This window comes from Amphibalanus amphitrite, unplaced genomic scaffold, assembly GCF_019059575.1.
Source record: "Amphibalanus amphitrite isolate SeventyFive unplaced genomic scaffold, NRLGWU_Aamphi_draft 000269F_arrow, whole genome shotgun sequence".
In the NCBI taxonomy this organism is placed as follows: Eukaryota; Metazoa; Arthropoda; class Thecostraca; order Balanomorpha; family Balanidae; genus Amphibalanus; species Amphibalanus amphitrite.
In genome coordinates, this window is record NW_024881764.1 from 534,350 (window position 1) to 562,064 (window position 27,715).

General features: G+C 50.5%; 1 protein-coding gene and 1 long non-coding RNA gene across 3 annotated transcripts in view; one reads left to right on the forward strand and one right to left on the reverse strand.

Moving 5' to 3' along the window:
* The window catches only part of LOC122386984 (protein krasavietz-like), a 123,764-nt gene that overhangs the window by 31,412 nt on the left and 64,637 nt on the right, over nt 1-27,715 (reverse strand). For both annotated transcript variants that reach the window (XM_043376761.1, XM_043376763.1), the window contains exons 7-8: nt 25,059-25,161; nt 2,454-2,594 (exon numbers count right to left, since the gene is read on the reverse strand). In XM_043376761.1, coding sequence (XP_043232696.1) covers nt 2,454-2,594; nt 25,059-25,161 — 244 coding nt within the window. The remainder of the gene's footprint in view (nt 1-2,453; nt 2,595-25,058; nt 25,162-27,715) is intronic.
* On the forward strand, nt 19,015-22,502 carry LOC122386985. Its single transcript, XR_006257472.1, has 3 exons — nt 19,015-19,797; nt 20,037-20,171; nt 22,145-22,502. It is a non-coding gene; the product is annotated as an uncharacterized LOC122386985 (long non-coding RNA).

Below are 27,715 nucleotides of genomic sequence, written 5' to 3' on the forward strand. Positions count from 1 at the left end.
AAGATCTTGCCGCGCGTGCGGCCAGTCCAGGCACCGATAAGGACTGATGCATGTGGACCACGGTGACCATATTTGGTGAAAATGTGTAAAATTGGTGTGACAATATGTGATCCAAATTTGAAATGCCTATGTTTACAAATTTCTAAGCTACGGCGTTCTAAATGCAAATATGTATTTTGTCCCAATTTATCTGCCCAACCCTGTAGACCCCCCCCCCCCCCAAGGCCCCCTACTTGGACCGCCTCTGCGACCCCACTGTGCCAGGTGCCTGTGAGCGCCCCTGCCGGCGCCAGCTGACCGTGCGCGCCAAGCGGCGTGACTGGCGCACGGGACGTGGGCTGGCGCTCGCCATACTTATTTACGTTTTGTGTATCTCTTTCGGCTTAACGTATCGCAGCTAATAAATCGCTTTAATCCATTTATATATTTCCATTTCGAACCGATAAACAACAACTAAACATGGCGCGGTCGGTTAGTGGTTATGTGTGCGGAGTATAAAGTGCAGTGAACAGTAATACGTGATGAGTGACATTGATAAGCTGACCCAGCTGCTCCTGCAGCAGGCCGAGCTGTCGGCGCAGCGCGAGGAGCGTCTCGGTCAGCTCGTGGAGCGGCTAGTTGCTGATCGACAGCCGGCTGCTCTTGTCGCCGGGGACGAAGCCTCCCCGCGACCCGGCCCACGGCGGCCGGCCCGCCTGTGCGGCTGCCGGCTGCCGCGACACCGGCGCCGCATCTGTCATCATCTACTTCGCTGCGTGACTTCGCCGTTTTGAGGGAGAAGCTGGATGGCTATATGCTTCTCACCGGCGCGTCATCACTACCCGTTACTGCCCAGCGAGCCGCTCTCCTAAGCCTCCTCGACTAGGACTGGCACCGGGTGCTGCGTTACGGCCTCAGCGTCACGGACGATTCTCCCCTCTCCGAGGTGGTGGACGCAATGGAGAGCCACCTCCGAAAACAAGGCAGTGTCCTGGTGGACCGTCGAGCCTTGAACGCCCGTGTACAGGAGGAGGGCGAAAACTTTGATGAGTTTTTGTGCGATACGAAGGAACTCGCAACGTTTTGTGACTTTTGCACGCATTGTTACGACTCACGTTTACGTGATAAGATCGTGTGCGGCCTGCGAGATGAAGAAACAGTGAAACGGCTGTTGGAGGATCCAGAACTCGACCTCAAGAAAGCCGTAGACATTTGTTGTGCGTCGGAAAACGCCCGCGCTACTTGCTCTGACCTCCGCGCGCCGACCGCATCGCTGAACCGGCTGTCAGCGTACCGCCGGTCAAAGTCGCGTGATGCGCGCCCCGCGGCCCAACCCGGCGGGCGCTCGGCGGTCGCGGCCGGCGCGCGCTGCTGCCGCTGCGGGCGGGCCGCCCACGCAGACCCGAGGGCTGTTCGGCTGCGAAGCCAAAATGAAATATGCTGCAGCACCCATGCACAGTGAGGACTTCGTCGCCCGTTAGTCCCGCCCACACCACTGCGTCACCGCCTGTGTGACGTCACCTACTGAAGCATACTTCGTTTTCTTGCAGCCGGAAATTCGGTGCTGCAGGAGGCGAAAGTGGCGCGGATTAAAGTTTACCGTCCAATATTTCTTGTTGTAAGCGGTCTGTATGCTGTTTTTTGGGTATCATTATCACTATTTTCGGTAGCTGCTACTTACCACATTTGAACGCAATTTAAACGGTATTTGAGCGACAATCACCAGTCCACCCGCGTAACGGTTCGCCGCGTTTGAGGTAGGCTGCAGCGACGCTCGGCCGCGGCGGGATTTTCCGGCACAGATCCAGTCTGTCGAGGACACACCGCGCCCCACTGATGACGCCACTCACTCTGGTGACGTCACACCCTCTGATGACGTCACACCGTCTGCACTGCCGGCCGCTGCCGGCTCTGCTCGACGCGCCAGCGACAGCTCTACCTGACCTGACCTGTGACCTGACCTGGTATCAGTGACCTCAAATAGCAAAATATGTGTTTGAAGAACATTTCCCCATCGATGATTTTCAATGAAACGCATTTTACTCGATTTTACAACGCATTTCTTGAAATGCCTGTAAACGGTGAAAATTCGACCTTTGACCTGACCTGTGACGTCATCGGTTTGACCTAGGTCAATAAAATTGGGTCGCAAGGTAGTTCCCTAATAAGGCTATCCAACACCGTTTGCCGCATGTCGCTAGGTTGCGTGATTCTCGAGATCTTAGGGGGGGGGGGGCAAATTGCCCCCCCCCCCAACAGGGCGCGTTGCTCGGCAGAGCCCAACGGGGCGCAGGTTAAAGGACAAAACATCCTAGTTTTTGAAAACAAAAGAAAGAGCATAATAGCTGCAATCGTATTTGTAACAGATGATAAAATACAAAAAAAAAATGTTACAATCAACCCCAGTCTCCCCTCGCTGGATTGCGCGAGACGCCGAGCGTCCGTGTCGGCGGCGGGCCCCGGTTCGGACTTACGATGGCCACCACCTCGGCGTCGGCCAGCTGCAGCTTCGAAGTGAGCTCGCGCACGTTGGTGATGATCACGTCGCGCGGCTCGTCGTTGTTCAACATGTCGGCTAGCTTGGTCTGCAAGTCCTTCCTGGCCTCCTTGCCCGCCTGTGGGAGCGCAGCGCAGCGTCACAGGGGGCATCCTATCAGACTGTCGCAGACCTACAATCATGTCCTTCATGGGCGAGCATGGGGTGAAGTGTATCTGTGCTTATGCAGCCGGTCCATTAAACCGTGCCCCGTAGGGCTATCGGCCGACTAGAGTTCTGCACGGCTGCAATTTTCCACAGCCTAGCCGCCCTACAGCCACAGCCGCCCACAGCCGTGGCAAACTGTGGGTAGCCAGCCGTCAGCCGGCCATGGATACCTACTTTTGATGTCAGCCAACTTGATGGCAGCCAAATAGCAAATAATGAGTTGTTTTTAGTTAAAACATACAGACACTGGCACATTGCAAATGGCTACAGATTCTCAAGCTCATGAAGCATAGCTACACAAGCTTGCAAGGGGTTAAGAAAGATAGGTAGGTAGGTACCTACCTACATGAACACAATACCTAGGCTACAACGAACAAGAATAGAAGCACAGTAGACATCTATTGCCAAATCATGAAGCATGATTGGGGAACAGAACAACAGACCTTGGTATTTTCATTATCAATGTTATAGAAAATGGACCTGGAGTTGATGAAGCATCCAACAGTGATTATCCTAAAGGTTCAAGTTGAAACTCTTGCTTCTTTCTTACCTTGCATATTTTCTGGGGTGTGATATGGCAGGCTTGAAGCAACCTCTGAGCAAGTGTCAAGCTATTCTGACATACAATGCATTAAAACATTAGTGAACATCCTAGAAACAAAAGCATTTATCTATTTTGATTTTTCCACGACCATTTTTCCAAGATTCTTACATAATTCATGCTGCGCTCAACTCACCAAGGATCACGATTGCCACAATTGCCTCTTTCAATCTAAATGGTTATTGGAGTTTGCAGTGACGTCAATAACAAAAAAGTAGTGAGTATTTTCTTGTTTGCCCTTAACCCTCGCCGGCACAGGCCATTTTGCGTCCTTCGACGACACAGGGGGGGGGGGGATACGACCCCCCTCGCGTTTGGCCCCTGATCGAGCTAGAGCTTCGAAGCCGATGATACCCAATTTTAAGGTCCTAGGTCATCGGGTGACCTTCCAGGTCAGGTCAATGACTCGTAAACCGGGAAAATCGGGACCTGTCAGAAAGTCGTAAAGTGTGGCTGCTATGTGGTTTTCCGGGTGCTGATCACGAATATCGTGCTAGTTTTGATCAGAGATGATGTCTTTAAGCATTTAGACCAGGTCGGGTCGGGTCAGGTCAGGTCAGGTCAACCGGTAGGGGTTGTGACGGGTATTCGTATACGTGTCAACCGCCTCTGACAGCTTCGTAACATGTTACGAAAGCACCAAAACTGCTTCGTAAATGTTCAAATGGTTGCTAAATTCGAATTCAACTCCAAAAACTAGCCTAGTAACGAGTAAAACTCGAAAGAGTGAACCGAGGTCACCCGAGGTCACCAAAGGTCAATGACCTGACATGACCTTCAGGTGACCTTGACACCCACCCTAATGTATGGGAGCAACATCAAATCACATGTTTGAACGTTTGAAACCACGAAAAGCTTGCAAACGCGCGGCTAATGCGAACCGACATACCTACGCCGAATCGCGATTCCGGCCAAACATGGTCTCGGAAAAGAGGTCACAGGTCGAAGGTCATTTGGGTCAGGGTCATGAAATTTTCAGGGTAGGTGTAAAATTGATCAATGTGAGGGTACTGAAAGTTTCGTGGCGATCGGCCGCTTTTTACGCGAGTTATTCGCGAAAAACCTTAGGGGGGGTTGCATCAACCCCCCTGTGCCGGCGAGGGTTAAATATCACTTTAAAACGACAATAAATTAAATATAGGGTGAGTGAAATGATTGTCATACTCAAACAAAAGTTTATTATCACAAATTTTGATATTTTCAGCTAAAGACATCATTTTATCAGCAAAGCCAACAACTAGCGTAAGAAATATTGTGTTCAGTGTTTTTAACGTCATGTGCATGAACAGTAAGCAGGGTTTACGATGCCTCATAATGTAATTCATAATAAAGAAGAATTCGCCGCTGCAATCGCCAGTCTCACCAGCCTGCTGAAGGACCAGGCTGAGGCCGCCAACCAGCGGGAGCAGCGGATGGCCGATCTCGTCACCCAGGCTCTACGAGGCAGACAAGGGAGCGCGTCGGGAGACGGTGACGACTCCCAGACATCGGACACCACGAACAGCAGACCCCGCCTGCCGCCGTCAGCCACTCCAGCGCCGCGTCTGGTCTGTTCGGCCAGCCTCAGAGAGTTCTCGTCATGGCGTGAGAAGTATAAAGGCTACCGTCTTCTCATTGGCCTCGACTCTCTCGACATCCCTGAACAGCGGGCGGCCTTATTATTACTCTTCGACGACGAATGGACGCGAGTAATACGCTACTCGCTGGACGTGACAGACGCCACACCTATCGACACTCTGCTAACAAAGATGGAAAGTCACCTCAGGAGCCAAAGGAACGTCATCGTCGACAGAAAATAGTTCCATACCAGACAGCAAGCAGACGGCGAGCCATTCGACGAGTATGTAATGGCCTTAAAGGAACTGGCAGAGTCCTGCGACTTCTGCGTCCACTGCGCAGACGACCGGCTCCGAGACAGGATCGTGACGGGCATCAGATGTGAGGAAACAGTGCGACTCCTCCTCGCCGAATCGTCATTGACACTGCAAAAAACGATCGACATCTGTCGTGCAAGAGAAAACGCGACGCAGGACAGTGAAGCGATCCGGGGTAGTTCTGCTCGCCCCGTGTCCGCCTACCGGCAGCGACGAAGCCGGGACAGCAGAGCCGGCCGGAGTCACGGCCCAGACGCCCGAGACACGTACCGAGAAGGCCGACACGGACGGCACGGCCAGGACAACCGGGAGAGAGGCTATGATAACGACCGACGGGACTACCCATCTGCCAGCCGTGGCAGGCGATGCGGCTACTGCGACGGACCATGGCACACCAAGGAGCAGCTAGCCTCCTGCCCTGCCAGAGGCACCACGTGCCGATCATGCGGCTTCAAAGGGCACTACACATCCGTCTGTAGGAGATCTAGGCGGAGGCACACGCGGTCAGGCTCTGAAGACAGCCAGACATCTGACGGACCCCACCTGAACGGCGTGCGAATCCTAGGCGTCACAGCAAAGAAAACACCACAAGTCTCCCTCCTGGTTAGTCATCAGCGTGGACAGGGATCACTACTGTGGACGCCAGACACTGGCGCCGAGGTCTCTGTCATCGGCTCCAGAGAAGCGGAGCGGATTGGCATCGACACAGCACATCTGACACAGCCGGCAGACCGGCTCCTGGCCGCTGGAGGACACCAGTTGAAGTGTGCCGGCTCGCTCCAGTGCACACTCACAATGGGACAGCGCCAAACGTCCACCACCGTAACCGTCATACCGGGTCTCCAGGCAGTCCTCCTCTCATGGTATGACGCCATCGCCCTGGGGATCATCTCGCCGGACTTCCCGAAGCAGATCTACGGCATCACGGAAGCAACCGGAACGTCGCCTCCCGCTACCGGACACACGACAGCAGCGCCGGTAACGGCGCGCTCTCACACAGCGGTGGATGGCGACTCATCTCTCCCCACATGGGATCCAAGGAAAGGTGATCCGACTCCAGCACAGAGGCAGGAGCATCTAGACGCTCTGAAGAAGGCGTTCCCGATGGTGTTCAACACTCAGCCACCACTACGAGAGATGGCAGGCGGCCCAATGCGGATCGAGCTAAAGCCAGATGCTCGCCCGTACGCCGTGACAGCCGCCAGAAACATCCCGCACGCATGGAAAGACGACATCAAGCGCCAGCTGGACGATCTGATCGCACAAGATGTCATCATGCCCGTGTCCCACCCGACCGAGTGGTGTCACTCGATGGTTCCGGTACCGAAGCCGCCGACAGACGGAAGCGGCGACAAGACTTCAGTGCGGATATGCGTGGATCTGACCAAACTCAACCTCTTCGTCCGACGTGGAGCCCATCCTGTCACCACTCCTCAAGATGCCGTCACCGGAATCGAGCAAGGCAGCCGATTCTTCACGAAGTTGGACGCGAAGTCAGGGTACTTTCAGATCCCGATCGCAGAGGAGGACCAAGACCTGACGTGTTTTATAACACCCTGGGGGGCGCTTCAGGTTCAAGCGCGCCGTCATGGGCCTCTGCACGTCCGGTGACGAGTACGGACGGCGCGGAGACACAGCACTAGCTGGCGTGCCGAGAACGAGCAAGGTGGTAGATGACATCCTGGCATTTGACGACTACTCAAACCATCTCCAGCATGTTATCCAGATCCTCCAGCGGTGCGACAGCCACGGGATCACCCTAAACCCGGCGAAGGTGACGTTTGCCGCCGAGACGCTGGACTTCTGCGGATATGTCATCAGTACTGACGGCTACACGGCAGACCAGTGCAAGGTGCGGGCGATAGCCGACTTCCCGACCCCAGAGAATCTCACCGATCTGAGAAGCTTCATGGGACTAGTGAACCAGCTCGGAGCGTTCTCAACGGACACAGCCAGAACGGCCGAGCCTCTGCGAGACCTGCTAAGGCCCCGCAACCACTGGGCATGGACTACAGTAAACCAGGCAGCGTTCGAAGCCGTCAAAGCAACGCTCATCGAGCCACCGATCCTGGCCTACTTCGACCCATCACTGCCAACAACAGTCCACACAGACGCCTCGCGACTCAAAGGTTTGGGCTACGCGCTGCTGCAGCGTCACGGTCAGGACTGGAAGCTAGTGCAGTGTGGCTCCAGGTTTCTCACTGACGTCGAGTCACGATACGCTGTAGTGGAGCTCGAGATGCTGGCAGTAACGTGGGCAGTGCGCAAGTGCCACGTCTACCTGGCCGGGATGCCGGAGTTCAGACTCATCACCGACCACAGACCTCTGGTTCCCATCCTGAACACTAAGTCTCTGCCAGAGATAGAGAACCCAAGGCTCCAGCGACTGCGGGAAAAACTCATGTCCTACAGCTTCACAGCAGTGTGGAAAGCTGGCAAGACGCATCAGCTCCCAGACGCACTATCAAGAGCACCGGTGGACCACCCAAGTCCCGAGGACGAAGAAGCAGAGCTCGAAGTGGCACACCAGACGCGCAGCGTCCTGCTGGCACACATCAGGAACGGCGAAGACGACGACGGAGAAGGTCCACCATTTCGTGACGTCATTCTAGACAAGATCAGGGAGGCCGCCAGAACGGACGAGACTTACCAAAAGCTGACAGATGTAGTCCTGCACGGGTTTCCTGATCACAATGCGGACCTCTCCAGCGTGATTCACCCCTACTGGGGCGTCCGCGAACGATTATCCGTGGACGACGGACTCCTCGTCTGCGGGGCCAGACTGATCATTCCGCACAGTCTCCGACGAGAAGTGCTAAACCGTCTCCACGACAGCCATCAAGGCGTGGCCCGGACGAAGTGGCGCGCCAGGCAGTCCGTCTTTTGGCCCAACATCTGTCAAGAAATCGACAACCTCGTGACATCATGCCAGCTCTGTCACGAGCGGCTACCCAGGTCCCAGCCTTCCGAAGGAGCCGCTCATGACCGACCCTCTGCCGACGAGGGTGTTCCAGTCGGTATCGGCGGATTTCTTTCAGCACGCAGGGAAGACATTCCTCGTGTACGCCGACCGACTCTCTGGCTGGCCAATCGTAGTCTCCTGCAAATGGGATGCAACATCACGAACTCTCGTCTGCTACCTGCGCGAGATTTTCGCTTCCACAGGCGTGCCAAACGTTCTGAGAAGCGACAGAGGGTCACAGTTCTCTGCGCATCACACGAGGGACTTCCTGAAACGCTGGGGGTCGACCACGTGCTCTCAAGCCCCCACTATCCACAGTCGAACGGCCACGCTGAGGCTGCAGTCAAGCTCGTCAAACGCCTTCTGCAGAAGACGTCGGTGGCTGGGAACACGGACTGTGACGAGTTCGCTCGAGGCATCCTGGACTCGGCTCGGCGCTCGGCCCGAGCGGCCGTATCTTGTGGCGTAACAGGGGGTTCATCCGCCCCTACCGCCCAATCATCGCAACACGAGGAGGTCTGGCCCGCAGAGACGACAAGGACTGGACGCCCGCCCCAACATGAAAGACTCGAAAGACGGTGCGGTTCTCGGAGAAGCCGCCGGAGACAATGGCGCCGCGGCACACCGGCCGACGGCGTCAGCCCCCGGGGAGGCTACAGGTCGACCCGGAGCTGAAGACCTACCGGTCGACCCGGGGGGAGATGTGTGGTTTCCTGGTTAGTCGGGAGACGTTATTGTATTGGCATTTGCCATGGTGTTGGACCCCGCATGGTATTTCACGTGTTTACCGTTTCCATGGTTACGACTTTGGATTTGTATGAATGAACAAGGTCGATGGATTCATTCTGGCCGGGCTGAGTCCGAACATGTCTGTGGTCCTTCTTTTGTTTATATTGTGACCGTCAATACACGTAGCCGGTTCCATGTGTCATTTCTCAAGACCAAGAAGACTTAACAGTAAGGTGCTCTCCTAATGCACCGTGTTTTAATGCGGGCCAAGTACTGGCCAGGACGCGAAATATCGACTACAATGGAATCCGCTTAATAAATCCACCTTGGTGACAAGGTGTTTTGAATTTATTAAGCGGTGGCTTTATTAACCGGAGTCAGTTATTTTTTTTATTGAAAAGCATGTATTGCAATTTGCAGCTGTACGTTCCGTTCTCCTGCAATACAAGCGTGTAAGCTAGCATTCCTCATTGGCTTTCCTATTCCAATGAAAGTGACCAGGGGCTCCGCCATCGGTGGAGTCCGGACTCCGGACATTTAACACGCGCACCGACGGGGGTCTGCGCCAACTTAGTACCGACGGGAGGGGGGGGGGGCGGATGACCGCCCCCCTGAGATCTCGAGAACGAAGCAAGATAGCGACTAGCAGAAAACGGCATCGGATACGCACGGACAAGGTCTACAATTTTTACACAGGTCATTTTCAGGACAGGTCAAAGATGACGTCACAGGGGTCGAAAAGTCAAAATGGCGGCGCTAGATATGGAGAGTTTTTCTCGAATAACTTTTGAATTAGTCAAGGTAGGAACAAACTAAGGGCATCATCGTGATCCTCTCGTCAATCCGCATCGAACGGTATATAGGTTGACCTCGAAAGGTCAAGGTCAAAGGTTGACCTCAGGTCACGTGACCTCGAGGTCATCATGTATATCATTCGATGCGTCTTGCCGAGCTGAACACAATGAGACCATCCGCGCGGCTGTATCTTGTTCCTGTACGGAGTTATTGGCAAAAAAACCTTTTGTGACCTTTGATGATGTCACATGACCTTACAGCTGCCCAACAGCAAAACAGACCTGAAGGTAGTGAAGGTTGATCGTATATGAAGTCATGTATGGTATATGGGGCCATTCCGACCCGTTTTAGTGGTAAAAACAGGGAGTTGATTTTTCCCCCATTGACTTATAATGGGGAGGTCGCGAAATTGACCTGACCTTAGGTCACCGATATCAAAATTCCGAGATATACAAATTGTAGCTACTGATGACCTAATAACATCCTGCGACCTTCAAAGGCCTCCGACATCTACTGTACCTCTGGCACGGTGACAAAGTTGCAAAAAAGTGACTTGAGGTTGGGTCATTCAAAGTGACCTGGTGACCTGACCTTGAAAGTTAGGAGGTTGAAACTTGCACACTATGTGTAAAATTGATGAGAGAATAGTCGTACCAAATTTCGTAGCACCGCGGTTTTCCCGCTATTCGCGAAAAAGCTCAGGGGGGCGGACATCCGCCCCCCCCCCCCCAGTCGGTGCGCGTGTTAAAGGTAGTGTGCCACCTTCCAATGATTTCCCATTTTATTTTTCCTAGGATAAGAAGCTTCTGTTTTTACCTAGTATCGCAAAAAAATCAAAAATGGGCCTGGAATGGTGCCTTTTTTGCCTAAAAGTTTATCGGTTTTTCGATATGTATAACAACTGTAGTGGGCTGACCTGCAAACAGGCGTCGGCAACAATCGCGAATGCGGCGCACATGTGACAATAAGCAAAGGTCATTATAGAGTTACGACGTACGGGAATGAGTTATCAGCTGTCTAATCGTAGACAACACAATGTCGAACTTAAACTGTAAGCCTGTATTGGTATTGTTTCTTTAATTTGGCTGTCGAACATTAATTTATGGTTTGAAATATGATTTTATGTAAAATAATTGATATGAAACAGCCGTCTCTTAAGTCATGACCCCATTTCACCACACGCAAGTGGCAGAAATGACAATGATCAGCTGGCGCATTTTTATTGGCCGAAGTCAGAGCGCGCGGCCCGACGCACCATGCGTATTTGGAAATTCCGACCTCGACGAGCATCAGAAGCCACCTAACAGGCGTGTTCGAAACCGCAGGAGATGATGATGAACGGGTTTATCGAAACTTGATTGGATGAGCCTATCGCTAATAGCGATTTTGGTGTGTGCATTTATTGTTCATAGTGGTGTGAAATGTGGTTGGGGTACGACCGACAACCCGTCGGGGCGAATTTCGCACTGGGGTACTCAAAATTTGAAGAATTTAAGACGTTTCCATGAGTTTTGAAGGTATGGATAAGTTCTAAAAATCCGGTTCTCCTTATCCGGGTCATTAACTCCATATGGCCCAAGAAAGCTGGCACACTACAAAAGAAAAAGAAAGTCTAAATGGCGTTACTACATATATATGAAGTTTTTCTCGAATAACTTTCGAAGTATCCCAGCTAGGAACAAACTAATAGCACCATCGTGATCCTCTCGTCGATCCGCATCGAAACATGTGCATGTTGACCTCGAAAGGTCAAGGTCAAAAGTTGACCTTAGGTCACGTGACCTTAAGGTCGTCATATATATCATTCGATGGGCCTTGACGAGCTGAACACAATGAGCCTAACCGCGCGGCTGTATCTCAAACCTGTAAGGAGTTATCAGCAAAAAAAAAAACATTTGGTGACCTTTTATGACGTCACATGACCCAAGAGCAACGTCACAGTTGACCAAGAGCAAAAAAGGTCTCAAGGTAGTCAAAGTTAGTCGCATATGGAGTCTCTCATGGTATATTAGGCAATTCCGACGCGTTTTAGTGTAAAAATAAGGGAGCTGATTTTTCCCCAATTGACTTATAATGGGGTGGTCAAGAAATTGACCTGACCTCAGGTCATCGGTATCGAAATTCAAAACGAACTGGCGCTAGGCGAAAGCAAACGGATTGGTGCCTATTCTACGGCTCTTTCTTTATTAGATTAAAAGGCACAGCCAAAACTATTTTGACTTCCTTTTTACCCCTGTGACGTCATCTTTGACCTGACCTGAAAATGACCTCAGTAAAAATTGTAGACCTTATCAGTGTGAATCCTGTATCGTTTATCACTTGTCGCTATCTTGCTTTAGTCTCGAGATCTCGCTGTCGCTCCCGCTCGTAATATTGGACCGGTCACAAAAATGACCTGATCTCAGGTCAATGCAGGCCGAAAGCAACTTTTTTATTGTCGCATATGAATGACAATTGATAAGGCTTTAATCGTCATCAGACAAAATTGCGACTTTCAGTTGGGAAAATATCAAGGTCACTCTTCGAAAAAAAGATCAAGATGTCACGTGATCAAAATTTTCAAAATTCGAAAATCCGAGATAGCCAAAACGTTTGTTGGTTGATTGTGAGTTGAACCATATCAAGTTTTTACCATAGAAAGCCAATAGTTTCTGAGTTATAAGCCGCCAAACATAGGGTTGCAGCGTGACCTCCAGGAACTGCCCGAGGCTATATCTCGGAAACCGTTGTTCGAAGAAAAAAAAGTCCTTGGCACAGCTGGCTTCCCCGCCCATAACAACCCATTCGACCAATTTTAAGCAAAAAATAAAATATGAGGGTGTACGGCTTTGGTCGATCTATCGTGGAATGACCCACGTGGTAGGCGCTGGCGTGACCCTGCTGGGCAGAGATCTGCAGGAGAAGCTGAAGTTGTCCGTGATTTACGGGGCGACTGTGTGTGCTATCCAGGAGCAGATGCCAGAGGAGCTGCCGAGTCTCACTGGGTTCGTGCACAGCGTGAAACTGAAGACGGAGGTCAACCCAGTACAGCAGCGGCTGAGACCTCTACCGTACGCCGTGAGGGAAGAGGTGTGGAATCATCTGTTGAAGTTGCAACAGGCTGGAGTCATCGAACCAGTCGACGCATCCCCATGGATCTCTCCCATAGTGGTGTCCAGACGGCGGAACGGGAAACTGAGGCTGTGTGTGGATCTTCGAGAGGTCAACAAGGCGGTGGAAGCCAGCGGACATCCACTCCCCGACATGCAGGACATGTTGGAGCAGCTTCAGGGTGCAACCATCTTCATCAGCCTCGACATGAAGTCAGCATTCCATCAGCTGGATCTGCATCCGGATTCAAGGTCACTGACGACGTTCATCACCCATCAGGGACTGATGAGATACAGGTGTCCCTATGGGCTGAAGAGTCTGCCACAGGCGTTCCAGAAGGTGATTGAAGCTGTAATAGTTTGAACCCTGGACCCGCCCGTGTGCGCTGCGCCCGCCACTGTCAGCCTGCGCCCGCCACTGGGAGTCAGAGTGGCCTGACCTCGCCTCGGGCGGTGGAGCCCAGGCTGGGGCGTGTCTGCCTGGAATAAACAGTTCAGTTCGGGACGCCACTGCGTCTGTTTCATTGGCGACGAGTCATGACGGCTGGGGGCAGGGTGCCCGAGATTGACTCAGCGGTGGAGTCATTTAGCGCGTACGCCGCACAGCCGCCGCCTCGAACATTTTTTTTTTGTGGCGAGTGGTGTGGAAGAGGACAGTGTGGCGAAACGGCGGGCGATATTTCTGAGTGCAGTGGGAGCTACCACGTTCGGTCTGTTGGAAGACCTGATCGCCCCTAAATCCGTGAACGATATATCGTACAAGGACATTATTAAAGGTAGTGTGCCACCTTCGAATGATTTCCCATTTTATTTTTCCTAGGATAAGAAGCTTCTGTTTTTACCTATTATCGCAAAAAAATCAAAAATGGGCCTAAAATAGTGCTTTTTTCGCCTAAAAGTTTATCGGTTTTTCGATATGTATAACAACTGTAGTGGGCTGACCTGCAAACAGGCGTCGGCAACAATCACGAATGCGGCGCACATGTGACAATAAGCAAAGGTCATTATAGAGTTACGACGTACGGGAATGAGTTATCAGCTGTCTAATCGTAGACAACACAATGTCGAATTTAAACTGCAAGCCTGTATTGGTATTGTTTCTTTAATTTGGCTGTCAAACATTAATTTATGGTTTGAAATATTATTTTATGTAAAATAATTGATATGAAACAGCCGTCTCTAAAGTTATGACCCCATCTCACCACATGAAAGTGGCAGAAATGACAATGATCAGCTGACGCATTTTCTTGGCCGAAGTCAGAGCGCGCGGCCCGACGCACCACCACCGCACCACAAAGTATGAGCAGAAGCCGCGCCCAAAGCCAGGGCCCCGGTAACGTGAGGTAGCCGAGTCGGGGCAGCGTGCGCTGACCCAAGCCGGGGCCGCGGCTTTGGGCGCGGTCTACCGCATCCCCGCGGGCAGCCCCGGGCTATCACATGACACCGGGAGGACGCGCGGCCCCGGCTTTGGTCAGAGCACGCTGCCCCGACTCGGCTACCTCACGTTACCGGGGCCCTGGCTTTGGGCGCGGTCTACCGCACCACCTAACAGGCGTGTTCGAAACCGCAGGAGATGATGATGAACGGGTTTATCGAAACTTGATTGGATGAGCCTATCGCTAATAGCGATTTTGGTGTGTGCATTTATTGTTCATAGTGGTGTGAAATGTGGTTGGGGTACGACCGACAACCCGTCGGGGCGAATTTCGCACTGGGGTACTCAAAATTTGAAGAATTTAAGACGTTTTCATGAGTTTTGAAGGTATGGATAAGTTCTAAAAATCCGGTTCTACTTATCTGGGCCATTAACTCCATACGGTCCAGGAAAGCTGGCACACTACCTTTAACCCTCGCCCGCACATGGGGGGGGGTGGTTGCCACCCCCCCCCCCCCCAGGCAGTCTTTCTGCTCTGCACTCAACATTTTTAGAGCTAGAAGGCTGATTTTTCGTATAGCTGCTTGTCTATCCTCTATTGATGTTCACTGAAAATGTCAAGTTTCTGTGATTTTTGGTTTCGGAGATATGACCTTGTTTTTCAGGTCATGTCATGACCCAAATGGCCAATGCTCAACATCTTGCGTTTGCCATGGGCCTTGTGAGCTTTTGACACCCTGATTTCGGCCTTTTTTGCCAGTCTTACCTCCCACCTATCATGGAACATGTTGTTCGACGATGTACAGGGGTCAAGGTCAGGGTCAAGGTCAACCTAGGTCATCTAAGATAATTGCGTTTTAGGCAAGCTGAATTTACTTTTTGTGAAGTTTTTTTGACTGCATTTTTGGTAAAAGCTTCTCAGATCATGATTTCATGTGATATGGACCCAAAAACAATCGGTGCACACATCAGTATACACACAGACACACACAGACATACAAACACATATAATTGACCTTGACCTAACTTGACCTGAAATGACCTCAGCAGCAAAATTCTGGTCGGATAGTGTGACAAAGAGGTTCTAGCTGGCTTGGCACCAGAAAACAGCATCGTCATCGGTATTTGATAAGCAGCGCACTTGATATCCAACGGTGACCCAAAACAGCAACATTTTTTAGTTTGACCTGACCTGGAAGGTCAATGACTGACCTGAGAAGGTAAAACTGGGTATCATTGGATTCGTCTCTTCCCAAAGAATCTTTTTGGTCTTTACTGCTAAGCTCTATCTCCAACAGGAACGAAATGGCGCGGGGGGGGTGGCAACCACCCCCCCCCCCCATGTGCGTTCTAGGATGGGAAAATGGCATGTGCGGGCGAGGGTTAAGGTACTGTGCGACCATTTCGAGCCACAACAGTCCGAGATTGTGGCGAGATTTCGGTTCCATTCGAGCCTGCGTGAAACCGGCGATCTGTGACGTCCTTTCTGGCAAGATTGCGCAAACTGGCCAAGCCATGCCGTTTTGAAGCTAGCACTTTGGACGTGATGCTTCGAGAACGCTTCGTTTGCCGTATTCAGCACGAACGGCTGCAGTCACGGCTCCTCAGTGAGCCACAGCTGACTCTGAGTAAGGCTGTGGAGATTGCCCAGGCCCACGAGTCAGCGGCGGCCAGTGCCGCTGAGCTCAGCGGTCGGGCAGAGGCCAGCGACATCAGGCGCGTGGAAGGCGGTGGCAGGAGAGGGCAGCAGGAGCGGGACCACGAACTACATCGACCACGATCGACGGCCCGCAGGAGCGGAGAGCCGGCGGCGGCGCGGGGGGCCGCCGGCGGCCAGCAGCCGTGCCGGGGAGGGCGGCGGCCGCCAGCGGCCTCAGCGAGACGCTCGCAGAGGTGCTTCTCGTGTGGCGCTCTCGGTCACGTGCGGGCGACCTGTCACGCGTGGACGGAAGCTCGCATCGGACAGGTGACTGAGGAGGGGGACCTGCTCCAGCCGGAGGCGGCCGCCACGGCTGGTGGGGCCAAGGCTGCTGTGAGGACGGCCGATCCTGGGCGCAGCACGGCGGCGCCTCCTAACCCTCCTGACTACGGTGAGAACGATCCATATTTTTTGTTCCGGTCGTCTGTAAGCAATGTGGGTGATCAGAAGCCACCGCTGTTGGTCACTGTGTCTCTTGATGGTCAGTCCGTGAACATGGAGATAGACACCGGGGCTGCTCTATCAGTGTGCTCAGATCAGGAGTTTCACAGCGTGTGGCCGGGGGGTGGGCCTGTCCTGAAACCCTGTGATAAGGTGCTTAAAACCTACAGTGGTGATGTACTGGAGGTGTGTGGTGAGGTGTTCGTGGACGTGTATTACGGGGAAAAGCGTGCGCTCCTACCACTGGTTGTAGTCAAGGGCGATGGGCCATTCTTGCTCGGGCGTAATTGGCTGTTGCAGTTAAAGCTAGACTGGCCATCCATCTGTCGGGTGAGCTCCGCGCACGGAGAAAACCGCATCTTGTCTGACTTTCCGGAGGTCTTCAGTGATGGGTTAGGCTGCTACCGGGGTGCTAAAGTGAGCATCACCGTGGACCCAGATGTTAACACGCGCACCGACGGGGGTCTGCGCCAACTTAGTACCGACGGGGGGGGGACGGATGACCGCCCCCCCCCCTGAGATCTCGAGAACGAAGCAAGATAGCGGCAAGCGGTAAACGGCATCGGATACGCACGGACAAGGTCTACAATTTTTACAAAGGTCATTTTCAGGTCAGGTCAAAGATGACGTCACAGGGGTCGAAAAAGTCAAAATGGCGGCGCTAGATATGGAGTTTTTCTCGAATAATTTTTGAATTAGTCAAGATAGGAACAAACTAAGGGCATCATCGTGATCCTTTCGTCAATCCGCATCGAAAGATATATAGGTTGACCTCGAAAGGTCAAGGTCAAAGGTTGACCTCAGGTCACGTGACCTCGAGGTCATCATGTATATCAATCGATGCGTCTTGACGAGCTGAACACAATGAGACCATCCGCGCAGCTGTATCTTGTTCCTGAACGGAATTATTGGTAAAACACCTTTGGTGACCTTTGATGACGTCACATGACCTTACAGCTTCCTAACAGCAAAACAGACCTCAAGGTAGTGAAGGTTGATCGTATATGAAGTCATGTATGGTATATGGGGCCATTCCGACCCGTTTTAGTGGTAAAAACAGGGAGTTGATTTTTCCCCCATTGACTTATAATGGGGAGGTCGCGAAATTGACCTGACCTTAGGTCACCGATATCAAAATTCCGAGATATACAAATTGTAGCTACTAATGACCTTATAACATCCTGCGACTTTCAAAGGCCTCCGACATCTACTGTAGCTCTGGCACGGTGACAAAGTTGCAAAAAAGTGACTTGAGGTTGGGTCATTCAAAGTGACCTGGTGACCTGACCTTAAAAGTTAGGAGGTTCAAACTTGCACAGGATGTGTAAAATTGATGAGCGAATAGTCGTACCAAATTTACGCCCCGCGGTTTTCCGCTATTCGCGAAAAACCTCGGGGGGGCGGATATCGGCCCCCCCCGTCGGTCCGCGTGTTAAGCCGAGGTTCTACAAGGCCCGAAACGTGCCACTGGCCTACCGTGACCAAGTGGAGGCAGACCTGGACCAGCAGATCCAGCAGGGACTCTGGGAGCCAGTCAAACACAGTAAGTGGGCCGCTCCGTTAGCGGTGGTTCCGAAACCCGGCGGAAAGATCCGACTGTGTGGGGATTATAGGCTGACTATCAATAGGGCCGCACACGTAGAGCAGTATCCACTTCCACGGGTGGAAGAGCTTTTGACTAAGCTGGCCGGCTGCACATTATTTTCAAAGATAGATCTTAAGTGTGCATACAATCAGATGGTACTCGATGAAGGCTCACGGGAATATTTGACTGTCAACACATCCAGGGGTCTCCTGAGACAGACCCGACTCAGTTTTGGCTACGCCTCAGCGCCATCTCTGTTCCAAAGGACGATGGACACGCTGCTAGCCGGGATCCCTGGCGTCTGTGTATTTTTGGACGACGTTGTGGTAGCGGGCCCCACAGCAGAGAATCACGGGGAGGCACTGCGCGAGGTTCTACACAGACTGAGTGAGGCAGGGCTTAACCCTCGCCCGCACATGCCATTTTCCCATCCTAGAACGCACATGGGGGGGGGGTTGCCACCCCCCCCCCCGCGCCATTTCGTTCCTGTTGGAGATAGAGCTTAGCGGTAAAGACCAAAAAGATTCTTTGGGAAGAGACGAATCCAATGATACCCTGTTTTACCTTCTCAGGTCAGTCGTTGACCTTCCAGGTCAGGTCAAACTAAAAAATGTTGCTGTTTTGGGTCACCGTTGGATATCAAGTGCGCTGCTTATCAAATACCGATGACGATGCTGTTTTCTGGTGCCAAGCCAACTAGAACCTCTTTGTCACACTACCCGACCAGAATTTTGCTGCTGAGGTCATTTCAGGTCAAGTTAGGTCAAGGTCAATTATATGTGTTTGTATGTCTGTGTGTGTCTGTGTGTATACTGATGTGTGCACCGATTGTTTTTGGGTCCATATTACATGAAATCATGATCTGAGAAGCTTTTACCAAAAATGCAGTCAAAAAAATTCACAAAAAGTCAATTCAGCTTGCCTAAAACGCAATTATCTTAGATGACCTAGGTTGACCTTGACCCTGACCTTGACCCCTGTACATCGTCGAACAACATGTTCCATGATAGGTGGGAGGTAAGACTGGCAAAAAAGGCCGAAATCAGGGTGTCAAAAGCTCACAAGGCCCATGGCAAACGCAAGATGTTGAGAATTGGCCATTTGGGTCATGACATGACCTGAAAAACAAGATCATATCTCCGAAACCAAAAATCACAGAAACTTGAAATTTTCAGCCCAGCCAGCAATTCGGTTGGGGAAAGTGCGGGGACAGTGTTGGGGAAAGCTTGGGGAGAACGTACAATGCCCCTATCGGATCGGGGGACGGTCCGTGTTCCCCATCCCTTCCCCGACTGTATCGGTAATATGTTCAAAAGACATGGGGAAATCATACCGATCCCCGTGCGGGGAAAGAGCAGCATTCCCCAATCAAACCCCACTGTTGGGGTTCGGTCGGGTAAAAGATCAGATTCCCCGTACGGGGAAGGGTGCGTTATCCCCGACCCATTTTCTAGAACAGTTTGATTGGGGAAAAGTAGGGGAACTGTTGAAATTCCCCGCTCGGGATTTTACACTTAATCCCCAGACGAATCCCAACCGCCAGTAGGAGCAGTGTCGCCTCAACACAGCGAGGGGAGGGGAGGAAGGGGTAGCAACGACCGGCCGCCGTCGGTTCCGTCCGCACATCTGGTTGAGGGGCGTCTCCTGTCGCCATCTGTCATCGTGAATGGGGCCGTGGCGACGTGTCAGACGGGACGAACGGGGGAAGTCGGTCCAGAGTCACTGCGCCGCGCGGTTGTGGGAGCAAGCCGTGGGCTAGGTACCGCTCCAGGTCAGATCATGGTTGGAACTGAAGAGTGCGGCGACACTACAGAGCTGTGAACGAAGACGGTGAACGGCGAGATGTGGTGACCGCTTGTCTGACCAGTGCCCAAAGTCGTGATCTACCGCTGGGGTCAGTGCGTGAGAAGCTGGACTCGGCACCAAAGGAGGACGCAGCTCGACGAGGAAGCTATGCTGTGTTGGTAATGAACTAAAGCACTTAATTGTAACGAATCCATGACAGATATAAAATGACTATACTAACTCAAGTTTACTGTAAAAGACAAAGCTTTCGATACACACAATATCTTGATCACTGTCTAGGATATGCAGAATATGACGTAAAAATGACTGAGGTCATCAACCTCCGTCTGAGATTATCCTTAAATTGCCCGGACAATATAATGTCATCAGCCTAATGCTTCATCTGCTTCTGTTCTAGAGGGACGTCTGCCGGTTACGACCGGAAGGTTTCCGACGGGACTGGCAGAACCCACAACGGCAGTATGAACCCGGCGTGGAGTTAATGCGTAATTGCTCGCATGAGCAACCGAAGAGCGACTTCCAGGCGAAGCTGGTAAGCAGTTACCAGCTTAGGGGTGGGGGTTAGCTTAGAGCTGTTGAACAACCTGTCCTTCACCCAAGTCTTAAAGGGACCCTCCCACCAGGGCTGCGGAGTCGATGGATTTTCAGCGACTCCGACTCCGACTCCGACTCCGGCTGTCAAAAACCAGCTCCGACTCCGACTCCGACTCCGGGCAGAATTGTCGACTCCGACCGACTCCAACTCCCGACTCCGACTCCGCAGACCTAGCAGGGCTGCGGAGTCGACAGATTTTCGGTGACTCCGACTCCGACTCCGGCTCGGGTTTCTAAAATCGACTCCGACTCCGACTCCGACTCCGGTCACAACTGTCGACTCCGACCGACTCCGACTCCGACTCCGACTCCGACTCCGCAGCCCTGCCTCCCACCTTCAAAAAAGTTAATGAATTGGCATGAAAGTGATGTCGCTCGGTTCAGAAAGAGCAAAAACGAATATCTACCAAATTTCATCGAAAAATATTCACCGGTTTTCAAGATATTAGACTTTTACTTTTGTTTACTTTTTGGGATCTCCGCTGTTCCTAGCGACTTTATTTGAAAGTGCGGCATTTGTTGCGCGCAAAGCAGCATATACCACCGCGTGCTACAAAACGTTTTAGTCAAACATTTGACGGACGTTCGAAAGCCTGATGACGTCATCAGATTCCCGTAATGGTTAAGAGATAGGGACCACGCTGGTCCCACCCTGCAAGTAAAGGGAAGAAATTTCTTGAACACCATAAAGCTGCGGGGGTTGCGACCAGGATAAATGGTGGTTTCTGAGCCTGGCCGCAAACATGGCTATCTCAACTCAAAACTAATGTTAAGGTGGGAGGGTCCCTTTAAAGGGACCCTCCCACCTTAACATTAGTTTTGAGTTGAGATAGCCAAATTGGTGGCCATGACCTGCAAATACCGGTTTGGACACTCACAACATCGAAAAATGCTTTAATTCGAAGATATGGAATTTCAAACTTGCAGTTTTCGGATTCTAAGGGGCTAATGCATTGGAATGCCCCCTTAGAATTTGTGACGTCAGCGGAGATCTAACGATTTTTAAATCTTAGACTAAAACCATCGTTAACACGTGGTGGTATACGCTGCTTTGCGCGCAACGTCTGCCGCACTTTAGGGCTGCCAAATTATTGCTTCCAAATAAAGTCGCTAGTAACAGGGGAGATCCCAAAAAGTAAACAAAAGTAAAAGCCTAATATCTTGAAAACCAGTGAATATTTTTTCGGCGAAATTTGGTAGATATTCGTTTTCGCTCTTTCTGAACCAAGGGACATCACTTTCATGCCAATTCATTAACTTTTTTGAAGGTGGGAGCCGGGAGGGTCCCTTTAAGGCTGAGACACACTCTTTCTACAGCCAAAAAATCTCATGCGAGAGCCCATTAATTAAATACATGAAATCACGATCGCATCAACCGCTTACAGGGATGTGCGAACGATTGACGCGATTGTAATAAATGACATGCATTTTGAATAGGCTTTCGCACTCCATTTTCTGCCTTCGGAAAGAGCCTGTTTCAGCAGCTCTACTACACAGCTCTGCTTGTGAAAGGGGCTTCATTGTTATCTTGATAAACTAGCCACCGATTTTAACTGTCAAACGGCGTTCATTTATCTGTCAAGTGCTTTCGCGAAGAACTTCGTAAGGCGTAATATAGACGTAAAACATTTATTACCTAATGACTTTTCCTGGAATGAGAAATGTTTAGAAGAAAAATGTAATTATTGAATTTTTATTTCCCGTTTTAATTAACTATTCAAAGTATATCACATTCATTTTTTAAGCACTTTTCGTGGGGAAAAGTTATAAATAAGTGTAACTTCATAAAATGGCATTCAACATGTTTCAGCGTAAGCTGAAGTTTCTATATAAGGACATTCCATGTAGTAGCTAGCTGTAAAACCTGATTGACATACCTACAAGTGCACATATTTTTGTTTTTGTCCACAGCCGCAGAATTCCTGGAGATGCGCTGGGACATGGATCATAGCAAGGTGGCTCTCAGCGGCAGCTGACCGCTGAGATGTGTCTGAAACAGCCAGAAAAAGACTCGAGTTGTGGTTCCAGTGCACTACCGAACAGAAGGCGGGACCAGCTGAAGGGAGACTACAGCAAAGCTGTCGTTCTCAATCTGCTGAACAGACTCCTGCTGCAGAGGAAAATTGGGGTTCGACGTGTTAGAACTGGGGTTAGACCGGTTACCAGTGCTCGTGTTCGTCACCTGTTGTTTGTCACTGCTGTGCTGCTGCTGTATGTCATGTTTGCCACCTGCTAAGCGTTCACAATGTTTTTTTGAGTGAATAATAACTTTTTTAGTGTTTTTTAGTATATATATATATATATATATATATATATATATATATATATATATATATATATATATATATATATTGATTGGGAGACTATTGTGTATTGTGTATTGATCTATTTTTTTATAGTCGTTGAAGCATCCTGAAAGTCTGGAAATAAACAGGCATGGCCAAATGGATTGGTTCTAATTATTTTCCCGTGTGGTCTTATCGTTTCCCTATTGCGGGAAAACAAGTGGACAACTTTGTTTGTATGTAAACCAGTATGTGTATACAAATATTTGTATGTTTACAGACAAAATAAATAGTCATTGTCAATTTAAATGGGACCCGATCTGTTTCCAGTGCGTTTTTTTACTGGCTTCTCCGTACGGGGAAAAAAGCAGACAAGGCAGTGGGGCCATTGCCAAGTCGGGGAACGGCCGGGGTTCGCGCGGGGAAAGGTCTGGGAACGTTAGGGGAAAATCACGGTTTCCCCGATCGGGGAAGGTCTCCAGTAAGCATAAACCCGTACAGCCGGGTAGGGGAATGTGCGGGGCTCGCACAGGATCTTCTTGGGGAAAATGTTCGATAGCCCCGTACGGGGAACCGACCTTAACAACGGGTTTTAACCATAGTCGGCGCGGGGGTAGCTTGGGGGACGTTTGGGGAACGCTTGGGCAGTTATACCGTTTCCCCGTACGAATCCCGCACAAAGTTCCCCGTACAAAGTGTCTCAAATCCCAAGCGAACGCTCCGTTTTCCCCAGGAGAACGGTTGGGGTTTCCCCGAGCCCGCCCCAAGCTAGCCATAGGCCTTCCCCGTACGGGGAAAGCTCCGATTTGCTGGCTGGGAGTGGACATCAAAAAAGGATAGAGGAGCAGCTATACAAAAAATCAGCCTTCTAGCTCTAAAAATGTTGAGTGCAGAGCAGAAAGACTACCTGGGGGGGGGGGGGTGGCAACCACCCCCCCCCATGTGCGGGCGAGGGTTAAGGCGAACCGGGAAAAGTGTTGATTTGGCATGAAAAGTGTGACCTACTTGGGGCACAAAGTAAGCGGCAATGGGGTGGAAACAACCGATGACAAGGTCACGGCCATCACCAGTGCTCCCGAGCCGAGAGACGTCGCCTCTCTCCGCAGCTGGCTAGGCCTGGTAAACTACTATGGCAAGTTTTTGCAGGGCCTTGCATCAAAGCTCTCGCCCTTGTATGCACTTCTCAGAACCAACCGGCCATGGCGGTGGACAGAGGTTGAGCAGAGGTCTTTTGACGAGGCAAAAGGTCTGTTAAAAAATCCACCGGTGCTGGCCCATTTCGATCCAGCTCGACCGGTGATCCTGGCCTGCGACGCGAGTCCGGTGGGATTGGGCTGTGTACTCAGCCAACGGACGCCACAGGGAGAGCGCCCAGTCGCCCAGTCGCATTGCTGAACACCTGATAGGATAGAACGTGGTAACTTCAGTGCCGTGCCTCCAGCGGTCTAACGGACCTCTCATGTAAGATTTAGCCAACTACCATGTTTAATCTTAAATCTAGAGTATGGGGCTTATTGCCCCAGGCCGTGGGGCGTTTTACTCTGGGCTTGGTGCCTGGGGCCGACCCAAATTTCAACTTTCTATCTTTATTTTTGACCTCCAAATTGTAAAAAATAACTCCAACATGTATAGGGCATGGTGACGTCATACGCATTTTCATGAGTTTGAGGCACTTCTGAACATCGCATGTGAAAACAAATGGCAGCATTAGATTCCTGGGACACAGTCGTCTAGAAAAGTGCATTTTTATGTCAAAAATAAGAAATTGAAAAATCGATTTTTTTTCTCGGTGATGTATAATATAAACGATGTTTTATGCTTGCTGATGACCAGGAGAGTGACTTTGGGTTACATATAACCATGACCATCGGATTCGGCGTGAAAAATAAGCCATAAAACATGTGTCGCATGCCCATGTGGCAGAAAGTGAAAATCTTGACCTTTCGTGACCTGACCTGACCTTGATCCGTGCTTACATAGTATGACCCCTATACGCACACAGTATCTTCAATAGGCCTTTGAGGTCATTTTTGGTGAGTTTCGAGCAGGAACTATCGATTCCGCTGTCCGTAAGCCTCATCATGCAAAACCCCAGAATTTGATCTTTGACCTGCCATTGACCCGAAAGTTGACCTCAATCTTAAAATGTTAAGAGTGGTTTGGAAAGGTCTCGTGGAGACCTTTCGAACGCCGCCTCGCGGGGCTCAATACGACCATTGGTTCTCGAGATAACAGGGGGGTCGGATCCGACCCCCCCAGGCTGTCGTGGGTACGGAAATAGCCCAGGCGGTGCCGGGTTAAGCGATGACCCTTTGGTTCAAAATCAGCTGTTAAGCTTATCAAGGCCTCAGGGAAGGTTGCAGGAACGCAAGGACCTTCTCAGCAACGCGATATTTGGGAGTAACTATATTCTAAGTTACATCGGATAGACGGAAGGCACCAAAACTTTTGACGCACAATATAAAGGAATGTTGGAGCTGGTGAACGGGGGCTGGTCGGGATGGCCGTGCCTTGGCGGTACGACCCGGGGCAGCGCCTACCTGCTGCTTCCAGAAGGTGACGATCTCCGACAGGCCCTTCTCCTTGAAGAACTCAGTAAAGTATGCTTCAGTTTGCTTGTTTGCCGGCAGGAACTCCATCAGACTAAGACAGTGGGCAAAAAAAAAACCGCTGTCACCACTAGACGACCAGTGAAAACACACCATATCACACCAACCGTCACCATTAGTCGACCAATGAAAACACACCAGAGGCCTTTTGCACCAAAATACCTAGCTAGGTAGAATCGGCAAAATACCTACCTAGTAAAACTACCTACGGCGGTAACTTCTCTTGCACCATCCAACCTACCTACCTAGGTAAATTTGACAGCTCGCGTTTTTAGGATTTGTTTTGATTGGCTGTTTGGCGACGAATTATTTGTGGGCGCAAACAAAAAGTAACTAAGGAAAACAATTAAATGGATATTGTTTTTATTAATATACATTTTGGTATTATGAAATCATTTTTCATTTACGTAAATACCGATAGAAGTTATTTTGATATTAAATTACTTGAACAAATAAGCTTCGTTTCCATGGCAACCAGTGAGTCTTCAACCTGGCTGTTCTACTACGGAGGTTTATCGCCTTGGTACGGAGAAGCACCTCTGTGAACCCATGGAGCATTTGGTCAATTATATTATTATTCACTCATAAAACATTGATTTATCATTGTCTAAACATTTTGTAATGCCTAATTTACATAAAAGTACCCGTGGATTATCATGTATTGTGCCTATCGTTACTACTTGAATCATTTTACCTAAGGTTTTGCTAGTGATTTTGGAAGCCTGCGTTTACCGTCAAACCGTCAAAAACTCCTCCGCGAGTACTTCTTTCCGGCTTTCGGTGCAAGAGGAAAACAGCCGGTCGGACTTTAACAATTGGTAAGTTCTTATGCCGCTCGGTAGAATTTCTAGGTAAATTTTCACGGTAGCGTTTTTTTGGTAGGTAGTTTGGTGCAAGAGAATCTAGGTAAAATCTGAATTTACCTAGGAATGTAGTTTGGTGCAAGAGGCCTCAGCTTAACCCTCGCCCGCACATGGGGGGGGGGGGGGGGGGTGCCACCCCCCAGGCAGTCTTTCTGCTCTGCACTCAACATTTTTAGAGCTAGAAGCCTGATTTTTCGTATAGCTGCTCCTCTATTCTTTCTTGATGTCCACTGAAAATTTCAAGCTTCTGTGGTTTTTGGTTTCGGAGATATGACCTTGTTTTTCAGGTCATATCATGACCCAAATGACCAATTTTTAACATCTTGCGTTGGCTATGGGCCTTGTGAGCTTTTGACACCTTGATTTCGGCCTTTTTGGCCAGTCTTACCTCTCACCTACCATGGAACATGTTGTTCGACGATGCACAGGTGTCAAGGTCAGGGTCAAGGTCAACCTACAGGGTGTCCCGAAATTGATGCGCGGCTGTTTTATCCTCAATAACTTATGAAGTGCTTGAATTTATTTCACGGCTTATATGTTATCAAGTCCCCATTCAGTTGCATACGCGGTCTATTGCACTCTAGCGTGTCACGTTCCAGGTTGTCAAGAGTCTCTCCTTTGAAAGTACGCCATGTCGTTTATGTCTTCTTAAACAGCTTCTTCTCTGAGCTAGCCCGTGGGAGCTTGCTGAGCTCTTTTCTGACGATTGTCCAGATAATTTGGATCGGGGACAGGTCCAGACTGTTGCCAGACCATGTCCCCGTCTCCCAGAGGCCTGGGAGCCTCGCTCGGCACCAGTCCTGGGTCTTTCTGGCGTGATAAGCTGGATCACTTTCTTGCTGGAAAATGGCTCTGGACATGTCCGACAAAAGTTTGACTCTGGTTTTTGAACCATTTACCTTTTCCCCAGCATCTTTATGGCAGCATTCTTCTTCAGCACCTCGCTGACATAGTAATCAGCAGTCACGGTCTGTCCCCAAGGCACCTCGTGAAGCTCAGAGAGCCTCTGTAGCTCATCATGCTCCAAAAGATATTCTTCAGAAGACGTTTCACCGTCTCGACACTCGACAGCGGACTCCTCAGAGCTGCCGTTGGCCTACATTTCGATCGTTCTGTCAGTTAGGGGCTTAGAGACCACAAAAGGCACCTCATCACTAAAAAGGACGCATCTCCAGTTCTTAATGGTCCAGTTTTTGTGGGTCTTGGCGGAATCCAGCTGCCTGCACTTCTGGACCACGGTAAGCCAGGTCGGCATCCTGAATCTGAGCGGCTTCAGCTTCAAGATAGTCTTCAAATACTGGTGGAGGGTCGATTTGGATGCTGGGACATGCATCTCATTCAGTTTTCTTGTCAGCGATGTTGAATGGTGCTTTTTAAAGGTCGGCTTTGCAATCACGATTTTCGCCACTCGGCTCAAGGCAGTCTTCCGCCCTCGAACTGTGCTGTTCTTGAGTGTCTCTCCTGATCGTTTGCGGTCCATTCAAAGTTTAATTGTCGCAGAGTTGACGCCCAATTCTCTGGCATCCGGAACCTGGGCCCAATCTTACCAATGCCGTAAATAGGATTTGGCAGCACTGGCCGGAGTTTACAGCACTGATATCAAATATATCCTTTTTATTTACATCCAGCTAATCTTGTTCAATGATTTTGATAGCGTGAATGATAATGAATGTTGCCTAAACGAATGAATAAGTGAATGTGGAATAGTACTGAATGTTACCAAAT